The sequence below is a fragment of the Malania oleifera genome, chromosome 6 (assembly GCF_029873635.1).
Source record: "Malania oleifera isolate guangnan ecotype guangnan chromosome 6, ASM2987363v1, whole genome shotgun sequence".
Classification (NCBI taxonomy): Eukaryota; Viridiplantae; Streptophyta; class Magnoliopsida; order Santalales; family Ximeniaceae; genus Malania; species Malania oleifera.
In genome coordinates this window covers 32,492,366-32,502,834 of record NC_080422.1, presented here as the reverse complement: position 1 = coordinate 32,502,834, position 10,469 = coordinate 32,492,366, and the positions used below count along the sequence as shown (strand labels likewise).

Sequence of the window (10,469 nt, the reverse complement as noted above, 5' to 3'; positions counted from 1 at the left end):
TATCCAACCAAAGGATTCACATGAGCCTTTTTCTTTCTAATTGATATTGGACAGCATCCTCTCTAGTTTCTACTTGTAGGTCTAATCAATGTCAAGGCCAAGTCCTGCAGAATCTTGAGCTTTTGAAATCCACCATATCCATGGCGAAAAAGTCACCCCTTGGGCGCAGTTCAACGTAAATAGACAGAAAAAGCTGCTCCCCACCATCTTTGGTTAGGGCGCCGTTGCGTTCTCTTCATCCCCATTGGGTCAGTGCCACCCAAATAGCTCACAGCGACTCCTCTCCTTCCATCAACTCACCAACCATATTGACATTCTCCCATCAACTGTCGCATTCACTAACCAAACACAATTGACATTATCTCATCCTCCTCGCATCTTTAATTTATACAGCTCTCTCAACTGGTATCTTTTTTACTCATGACCATTTGGAATCGCTCACTTATCTTAAAATATTTAATTGAAAAGCTAATTATATAGTTATAGCATAAGATTATTTATTATCAGCATCTTTTAATACAAATATTTACTCAAGTGTAAATTAAATATTACTTATTAGCAAAAGTACTTGTAAAAAATATTTTTTGAAAAATACTTATTTCTTAAAGACATTTTAAACAAAAATTGAAACAATGAACAGAGTAATTTTCACTACCGTGAACAAAGGCAACCAAATCAAACACAACACATTAACATTGATTTGAAAAAGCAAATAATAAGTTTTGATTTATAAACAAAACAGGGTCATCATAATTGGGTGTTCAAATAGTTTCAGATCCCCAGAAAGATAGTGTCTGGACAGAGAAATTTTTTCATAATTGTGTTGCTCTGCGTGATTTCATTTTCTAGGGCAAGGTTTCCAAAAAGGGGCTGATTGGGAGATTCCCGGGAAACAAATACAGCACTTATTTTTAGTGCCGCAAAGCAGAAAACCATTTTCAAAATCTTGAATCAATTTCCTGGGACTTCTACGCATAAGCTGGCTGATTTTTGCCTTCTGCTAAGATATCAATGAAAAGAGGTACAAATTTGCCAAGGAATTCATATAAAATTTTGTCAAGTTGGACATTTTTGCACAAAAGTAGAAAGGCAATCACTTCCCTCAAGACAAATCATACACCATGCACATGTACAGGGACCTAATTCATTCCAAGCACAGGGCCCCTTCTTGGGAAGCTGTTACCATCAATATTCGATCTCACGAGAAAAGAATGAAAGAACAAAATTGAAATTTGAAAGGTTTATGCACCGGGTTGCCCTTTCAATTTCCTTCATAAATTTAAATAAGATTAACAGAAAAACTATATGCTCAATGTTTTGGCTGCAATCAAAGCTATTCAGGATGAAGAACTAGTAATCAATGGTGAAGAAGCAGGATGAGACTGCCTGCTTCTACTTCTTCTAATCATGGAGCAAGATGGAGAGGACAATGAAGAAGACGACGAATTGGAGGACGATGTAAATCTACTCGAGTGGCTTCTTAATTTCTTCTTCTCTCCTTCATAAACCTTATCTTCAATTCTACGGATTTTAGTCCCATTTATAGTCGCTGGCAGAACACAATTGCAAAGAAAACCTGCAATTTATATGAAAGAAGAAGCACATTATAAGAAGGAAACAGTTTGTGAAACCATGGTTTCTCGCATGGTTTTGGAACTTAGTTCTAATTGTGTTTCCAAGCATTTTTCTAGACAAATCAAGAACTAATGTCACCTAGATAATCCAGTTCCAAGAGTTCAAGAAATTCATATTTTTTTTTTCAGAAAAAATGAATAATTTTGAGTCACGTGCAAGGCACATGACACGTACAATGAATAATTCAAATTGCTCAATTACATGGCACTCATTTAATCTTAATTCTCAATTAAAATGGAAGAACAGTTATACATCTTAGATTTATGACTTTCATGATTGACATAATGAATTGAATGTTATCATTTCAAAGATTTAAGAGTACTTGAGATTATTCCACTTCTTTATGGAAAAAGAAATATATTAAGGAAGCAAAAAGAGAGATTACAAACTAAGAAAGGGCAAGAAATCCTCAATTTGGTCACTACAGTTATAATTCTTAGAAACCTAAGTCATCACACAGTAAATAAAGTTCAGAGGCTATTGACCGGTCATTTATGACAAATTGAAGTTCAATCCCTAATCTATTTTTTAAAACTTTATTTCAAGAAACTCGATACCAGCCACTCTGATGGGCAATGATGACGAACACGAACTTCCTCTTTGGTGGAGTCTAGGGTTTTACAGAACCCTAATACATTGCTTCATACCATAATAAGAAAATAACTCCTTATGTAGCATGGACTATGTGGAAATGGTCACTTTGAATGTGAGTGTAGATGATGAACTACTCAATTTGTCATCCACGTTGTTAACATCACAAATCTCAAAAGGTTTCCAAGAATGTATAGCACAGGTAAATTGTCGGTACGAATGGGCATTGTCTTAACTGCTGAAAAATTATAAAACCAAATGCTTATGCTGCATTCGGGATCATCAAGTTCCAGCCATTGATTTAGAATTGTTGTGAATTTGGATCCACACAAAATAATATTGTATTGGATTTTCTTGTATTTCCTATAACTCCAAATTCAAAACTCAAAGATCATGGCCTTGCACTCAAAAATAAGTGATAATAAAAATAAAAACCAAAAAACAAAATGTCTATTTTCTAGTGTTTTCTCTTTTGGCCACAAAAACTCTTATTAATTTTCTTTCCAATTATGAACACCGAAAGGAACAACATTGCAGACCATTTCCTAAAACAATTCCAGCAAAGTGAACTTTTTTACTTCCAAAGTGTTCCAATTTTGGCCACTTCAAAAATCAAAACAAAATCTCAAATAAAGTATTTGAATGAAATGATTTCCTACTATTTTAGGCACAAAAATTCAGCAGAAACAAGAAGAGAAAATATATGCATTGAAACATAAAATTACCAATTCTAGCGAGCCTGTTAACCCAGCGGGGGATTTGATTCCCAGTAAGCCTAACACAAGCATCGTTGCAGAAATGGTTGCAGTTCTTGGTGATGAGATTATAAGCATTTCCTCTGTAATTCTCTGCAAGCTCCTCCATGATAGCTCTCACGGCCGCCGGCCCCATCTCCGTCCACCCGATCAATATCGTCTTCCTAAACCTGAATCCATCGCACTGTTTCGGTTCTCCCTCGAAAATTCCGGTCGTCGGATACTCGTGGGCTCCGAAAGCGTACTCCACTCCGTGAACTGCCACACCATATCAACAAAACCCAAATTCACCCGTCATTGTACGGAATCTCATGAATGTACAGATTCATCACCGAATCTCCTTACAGTTGCCATTCGGGAAGCAATTTGAATCGAATTTACTGCAACCCATTTGACCAAAATGTGGGAATAGACCCCCCAAAAAAGGGGGAAAAAACAAACTCAAAAATTTGAATTTTGAATTTTTTGTTGTTTAGAAGCAAAGAAAAACAGAAACCCATCATCAATTGAGTTGGTTTTCACTGTGCAAACTAAAACCTCACATTTTCTTTTCTTTTCCATCTTCCTACATTTTCCAAGCAACCAAACAAAAGATAAGGCCGCGGTGGGATGTCCACCAAACTCTCAGTTTGGTGATTAAGCAGACTGATTCTCGCATGTAAAGGAGAGAAAAATTGTAAGCGAAGTATATTCAAGCACAGATCTAAGCCAACACCGAGAGCAAAGGTTAAAGACCCATTAGAAACAATAAGAGCGCAGCTGAAAAGAAACACTGAAACAGAGAGCACGAGATTCTCACCTTGAACCCCAGAATGGTAAACCCCGAGGCCGAGCCAGTAGGCGTAGCCATTGATGGGGGTGAGATCATACACATTGAGGTAGACGGGCACTGATCCTTCCTCATTTTTCCTGCGAGAATTTCTTCTGCACAGCATTGTGGGTCTTTTCTCTCTCCCTTCCTTCTCTGTTTTATGATGCTGGGAGGAATCGCTTTCAGCTACATGAACTTTATTCGAATGACTTGGCGAGTGGGGAACAAATTATAATAACTCAAGAAAGAGAAGAAAAAAGAAATGAAAACAGTTCTGCTTTATTTGTATATTTGTTTTTATTTTGTTTCGGAATTCTGCTTTTGTGTTTTCTAAAAACACGAGGGACTGAGAATCTTCTGTTCATGGGGTTCCACTGGGAGGCTTCTCCTGCTTTCCTGCAGGCATTAATGGCACTCTAATTCGGATTTGTGGGAAGAAGGGCTTGCTTTTGGTCAGAATTACGAAAAGCCCGGGATGGAATAATGGTTTTAAAATTTCGAAATCGGAGAGACAGTAACGTACACTATAATTGTGGTACGTGGTGGGAGTATCTTATATTGTATTATATTACGAGGGCTGTTTGTTTTAAGCCAAAAAAAAAAAAGGATTTTCGTAGGAAATGGAAGATGGTGGGGGGGGGGGGGGTGGTGGGCGAGGAGAATGGAAGATGATTGCTAGGTTATGACAGCCTTCAAATGCAAGTTTGAAATAAGAAATGTGCATTTTTTTTTTTAAATGGTTGAGATTCATCTCGACCTATAAATTTACAGAAAATTATGGTAATTAGGCATTGAAATTTTTTTTCAACGAATAATTCGTTACACCAAACAAGACTTTGACGTCAATCAAGCTGCCAAGACACAGTCATAATTTACAAACACCATTAAGTCGATCATTGTAGCTTTTACATTCCAACATAAGAGATTGGAGAATAAAATGGATGAATGTGTGAATAAATAATTATATCAATAGAAATTTTAATTGTTCAAAAAATTGGTAAATCCAGTTAAGAAATTTGTCTTTCATTTAGTGTTTCGGTTTCTTGTACAGGGAAACCCTGCCTCAGATGCATAATGCGAGAGAATTAGTCAATTAATAAATTCAAATATTTTTTTTTATTAAATGTAGATATTCGAGTCAAACCTTTCAATTGAAATGCTATAGATTATTAAAATGTTCAAAGAGGAATAAAAATAAAATAACAATGTAAGAGTTTCATACAAATTATGATAGCTGATAAAAATTATTATTAGATTAACCAACGCTTGATGCAAATAATGATGCATTTATTTTTAAGTTGTGCTTAAAAGCATAAATATGAAATTTAAATTCAAACCTGTATGATTTTTTTTATTAAAAAATTAATATATTTTCATATTTCATTTCACATAAATTTAAATTTATATTTTGCAATCCATGGTGAATGATAAATTTTTTTTTTTAAAAAAAATTAATTAAAATTTTAAAAAATAGTTTTATTTTAAAATTTTTACTTAAAAATGGAAAGAAAGGTCTGGCGTTTTGGCATATAACATCAGGGGGCATGCGCTGAAGGGCACAAAAATAGGGCCACAATTAAAGAGAGCAGAGCAGTGTCCTCTGGAGAAATCATCCTTTTTTGTTTGTGGCTTGTTTGGCTTCAATCACAGTTGTACTTCCCAATTGATGATTTCACGATTGTGAAATGAGTTTCTATTTCCCCCGGTTTTTCGCTTCAAAAATCATCCCGGTATTTCATTGTGTCGCAGAATATGAAAATGAAAATGAAAATATTTTAAAAAACCACACATCCAAATCCAAAATGCAAACAGCTTCCAAACACAGGACAAGTAGTGCCAACCATGATTTTTAACAATAGATTTCCAACAGAAATGTTTTCCAAACAACCCAGCATTGATTCAATGGAATATACCAAATCTTAAGCAACCTATACTGAATCAGCTCAAGATTGTTTTAAGTTCTAAGCAGCAGCTGAATGGACAGTATCTATAAAAATGGTGGTGCAGTACATGAAATTTCACTAGAGCAGGTTATGCACTTTGAACTTTCTCAGTTTCTCCATAACACAACAGGAATAATCTTACAGAATATAGAAGTTTTTTTAACTTGCGTTCCAGATTTGGAGGGCAAATAAACAGAAAAAAGATTGCCAGGCAGTTCCCGGTGTGTAATTGCGCAGCATCCTGCAAACAGAACAATCAGAACAAAAAAATTAATTGAAGAAGAAAAAATGCAAGTAAAAACATCAGGGGAAGTGTTCTTTAAATGAAACTAAGAAAACCTCGCAGATACCCACTTTTGATGATGTGTGGTTTTAAGGCAGAGAAGAACGTGGATCAGAAAAATAAAAATGCCACGTTCAGCTCTTCTTCACTCTCATCCATTCAACAAAATTGTCGAGGATCAAAGGCCAGGCCAGTTCTGCATCATAATTGGTGAAGTCTGGGAAACTAATCTGTTCAAACCAACACAACCCCCATTAAAGAAAAAAAAAGGTACATTTTGTATGACACAACAAGAAGGTTACATTTGGTTCATGGAATACCTATTTCTATGAATAGGATGAAATACAATAACAACGTGATGAAAATTTGTGCTATTCCATTCAATATGAAATAGGATGGGAATATATATTTTTGAGAATAGTCATATTCATAAAATTTTTGCCTTCTTATTTTCTTTATGGTGATAATACTTTTTTCTTATAAACTATCTAATTGTTATATTATAACAATTCTATTCCTAAAGGATAGACATTTTGCAAACCAAATGTAACAGAAACAGAAACATACATATTCTCAACAGTGAAGAATGTTGTCAAAACAGAAAGGGGTGCAAGCTTGCAGCAGAGAAAACATCGAAGCTAAAGAAGATGAACTCCAGTCCTATTGTTCGAACTCCAGTCCTATTGTTCAAGGACCAGACGTGATTGTGTTCTCTCAAAAATATCCCCAACAGTTGACTTGGGGATTCAAAAATATTCTTTGATTAATTGCTAGCTACTACAATATCATGCTGTCAACAAAAAGAAAAGCAGGTGATCTGACATTTTCACTTGAGAAGTACCAAGTGAACCTAATATTTAAGAATCTCTCTCTCTCTCTCTCTATGCTAGGCTAAGGGATGAGTTTTCTTGAGCCATGACACAGACAACCAAGGATTTAGAAAAGATCAAATATCAATAAATCTATGTCATGGCCTTTATTCAAGGTTGAGCTGACTTATGACTTTATATTAGTTGGAATACGTATTATTAAGTCTTATTTATACGTTTCACTATCAATAGAAGGGGTTTCATTCTATCTGAGTTTTATCAATTTTGAAGACCAGCGTATTCTGTTAATTTCAAGATTTGCTGGAAATTGCAGATTATGTAGTCCAAGAGTATTTTTGATAATGATGGGTTGGCAAATAAGGTACAGCATAGGGATAGAATTTTGCCTACATCAGTGGTGGAGATTCCGAAGAAGTTATAAGCTCAAATTTGGATAAAATGGATTTAAAGCTGACTGATGCAAATTAGAAAATTTAAAGAGTTTGGTAAATTATGATGGAAAGGGTCTAAAAAGGGCGTTTCTTGGTTACTTTCGTTTAATTCTTTTTTGTGATTTTGTGTTTTTTGTTTGTTTTTTTTTTCTCTTTTTTTTTCCCCTTTCCCTTTCCTTCTTACTTGGTGGACTCCTTCTCTCCACACGTTGCACCTTCTCTTCTTTCCATCTAATATACTTTCTTTTGTTATATATATAAGAAGAACAAAGTTTATGAGAATTTCAGCAGCAATTATGCTTTCTTTTTGGAATTGTTGAAGCAATTCTGACCCTAGGTGCAACACTACAATGACAAGTGGATAATGTGAGATCCAAGAAATCCTTGGTGTGATACATAAGGGCCTATCTTCTTTTCTTCTTTCCTTTAATTTCTACTTCCTTAACTAAATTCAACTCAATAATCTTTCATTCCAAATAAACCTGTAAATCCTTGTCATTAAAATTTTAATCATCTTTATACTAAAAATTTGCAAAAATATTCACAAATTTACTGCTCACAGGTACTGTTGATAGCCCAAGGACGGCATCTAAACAGCTTCCTTAACCTACGATCTTGATCCTTCCTCCAATACAATAGCCATTTTACAGACCCACATTTTCCTCTTTTCCATCAAATAATCCTAGATAACAACCTCCAAAGCCCTGATTCCCTCATTGCAATACATCAATTGGCATCAAAGCAACGTAGACAGATTACTTACATCTGCCATACATCAGTGTATAAATCCCATTCAAACTCAAGTTTCAGACAGTTAATGAAGTCTTCTTGTAAATAAAAAACAATTACTTTAGCAATGAACTTCCTATTTTCCCTCCACAGGAAATAAAACTTAAGGGTATATTTTGTATGACTTGCTGTTAAACAAACATTAGACAAAGACAGTTTTCAAATGATTATGGAATCTGGAGGCACAAACAAAAAGGTAAGTATTGATTAACCTTTCCATTTTCCCTCTGCAGGAAATAAAATTGAAGGGCATATTTTGTATGGCTCGCTGTTAAACAGGCATTAGACAGAAACAATTTTCAAATGATTATGGAACTTGGGGGCACAAACAAAAAGGCAAGTATTGATTAACTATAAAATACCACAATACATAGGTACAGGGAATATGAAATCATAAAGAAAAAATGAATTCCACAAAATATAACTATAACAGAAAATTGTGCAACAGCAACAAGTGCAAGGATACCTCATTGCAAAACCGAAAAAATCCCATCCACTGATCCATGTTTATGACCTTGTAATCATTCTGTGTCTGCAATCAAAGCATACATGTTTAAGTTCTTTTGTTTCTTTTTTTATTTTTTATTTTTTGAGCAATGTTGAAAGAGACAGGGCACTGGTGTGCCAAATAAAATAAATTTCATTTTGTTTCTAAATGGGTTGGGCTAATACCCAATTTAAGCCTATCAATTATTCAGGTCACTAATCAAATAACACAGTATCAGCAGTGCCACTGCCATTTTCTTTTTTCACATAAAAGCAGAATAGTAGAAAAATGAAAATTAACCCCAATTTTCCACTAAAAAAATGGCAAGAGACTACCAACATCACAGGACATCAAATAATTGGCAGACTGAAACTGAAGAGCAACTGGACTCCCTATAAATGTCTTTAAAAGGACATCTAGCAGCACAAGTCAAATTTAAACCAAACCTTACCACAAGTACACAAAAGCAGATGTAGGTCCGTGCATAAGAAATCAGAAACACAAATAGTAGCTGAAATTTCACCAATGCAATAATTACACCTACACACCTTTAGATACTCAACTAATGCGTCAACCTGAGCATGGAACTGGGATCCTAAAACAAGATCCAGTAATTCACAGATGCTCTCAATATCTATGCTCTTCTGTTTTTCCTCTGAGAGAAGATGACAGAATGTCAGAGGCTAAAATGAGGAAAATTCTCCATGCTACGATTAAATAACACGAACCATATAGTCAGCATACCTGTTAGGCAGTACCGAAATGCATAGGAATAGAACTCTATAAAATTTGATGGCCTCCTAACCTTTTAAAATGTAAAGAAAAAGTTCAGTACATCCACATCCTAATTTTTCAAGTTCAATGAGGAAGCAAGTTAGAATATTGCACCTCTTTTTCCAGCTCAGGGAGTGCCTTCTTTAATTTGTTTATAGTGTCAGCTCGCAATGCTTTAAGGCCCCTTCGCCATTCCTCCTATTGATAATATCATGACAAAAATTAACACATTTTTTTAAAAAGAAAATAAACGGTCTACAAGGTGCCATTGCAATTAATGCCATCCAATTTCCGAGAATTTACATGCATAATGACACACATGAATGAGAAAAACAAGAAATAAAACCAAAAGCAAAGCATTTTGAGAATCAAAAATTCTCAAACACTAGAATCTGTCTATTTAAAATTCTCAAACACTAGAATCTGTCTATTTTACAAGCAATAAATTTCGAAAACATACCACTACCTACATAGAGAAGTGTGAGAAAGGTTATATGTATCTTCACAATTCTTCCCTCAAAATGGAGAGAATACATAATCTTGCACAACTTGCATATGATAATTGAGAAGCAAACTAGGAATGCTATTTTGGTGAGGACATCAGCTGCCAATTACTAGTCGTCGACATAAGGACACTGCCATATATGTTTAATGCAGTCGTGCAAAAACAGATTATCAACAAAACTATTACAAGTTTACAACCTTATCATCAAAATTCAAGATAAATGGACCCAAAATCAGAAAATGACACTCAAAAAAAGATCGCAACCAAAGAAACTCATGCAACCATGAGCATGGGTCAAGTATAGGAAACCCTGCCTCTGAACTCAGTCTAGCAACAGCACATTGCTTCTTGCCCTCCAAGTAACTAGCTTACCATCAACCATAATGCAATACCCATAACAATGCTTGGTACACTGAAATGGAATGGGTTGGGACTGAAATAGTATGAGAAATAATATGATAAATGTGTAAACATATAAAGACCAATTCTATGAAACTAGAACTATCATATTCAAACAAAAAAAGTTCCAATATAAGAACGGCTCAATATATCTTAACAATGTCTGCCCAGTATCCTAGGTGAGTGCAGAGATTGACTCATGATGCTCAAGGTTCTAAATTTAGATTTGCATTAAA

The 10,469-nt window shown here is 34.8% G+C and overlaps 2 protein-coding genes across 3 annotated transcripts in view; both read right to left on the bottom strand.

Annotated features, from left to right (window-relative positions):
• Positions 1-1,123: 1,123 nt before the first annotated feature.
• On the bottom strand, positions 1,124-4,190 carry LOC131157599 (deSI-like protein At4g17486). The gene is made up of 3 exons (XM_058111884.1): positions 3,781-4,190; positions 2,952-3,239; positions 1,124-1,576 (listed from the first exon to the last, which is right to left on the bottom strand). Exons 1-3 carry the CDS (start codon positions 3,914-3,916, stop codon positions 1,338-1,340), a joined length of 663 nt encoding a protein of 220 aa, XP_057967867.1. The 5' UTR covers positions 3,917-4,190; the 3' UTR covers positions 1,124-1,337.
• Positions 4,191-5,623: 1,433 nt separating this feature from the next.
• The window catches only part of LOC131157292 (uncharacterized), a 66,933-nt gene continuing 62,087 nt past the window's right edge, over positions 5,624-10,469 (bottom strand). Inside the window, exons 5-10 of one of the 2 annotated variants that reach the window (XR_009137246.1) lie at positions 9,444-9,527; positions 9,300-9,360; positions 9,104-9,210; positions 8,535-8,600; positions 6,090-6,248; positions 5,624-5,976 (exon numbers count right to left, since the gene is read on the bottom strand). Coding sequence is in view for 1 of the 2 variants with exons in the window: in XM_058111333.1 (XP_057967316.1) it covers positions 6,153-6,248; positions 8,535-8,600; positions 9,104-9,210; positions 9,300-9,360; positions 9,444-9,527 (414 nt within the window). In the remaining variant the exon portion in view is untranslated. Of the gene's footprint in view, positions 6,249-8,534; positions 8,601-9,103; positions 9,211-9,299; positions 9,361-9,443; positions 9,528-10,469 lie in introns of both variants that reach the window. The other variant, XM_058111333.1, reaches the window with a different exon arrangement.

Coding starts and splice junctions, on each gene's coding strand:
- LOC131157599 (XM_058111884.1), bottom strand. CDS start 3,916: ATGCTGTGCAGAAGAAATTCTCGCAGGAAAAATGAGGAAGGATCAGTG. Junction 3,240..3,780: donor TTACCATTCTGGGGTTCAAG/GTGAGAATCTCG, acceptor ATGGTGTGGCAG/TTCACGGAGTGGAGTACGCT. Junction 1,577..2,951: donor TAACAGGCTCGCTAGAATTG/GTAATTTTATGT, acceptor TATAAATTGCAG/GTTTTCTTTGCAATTGTGTT.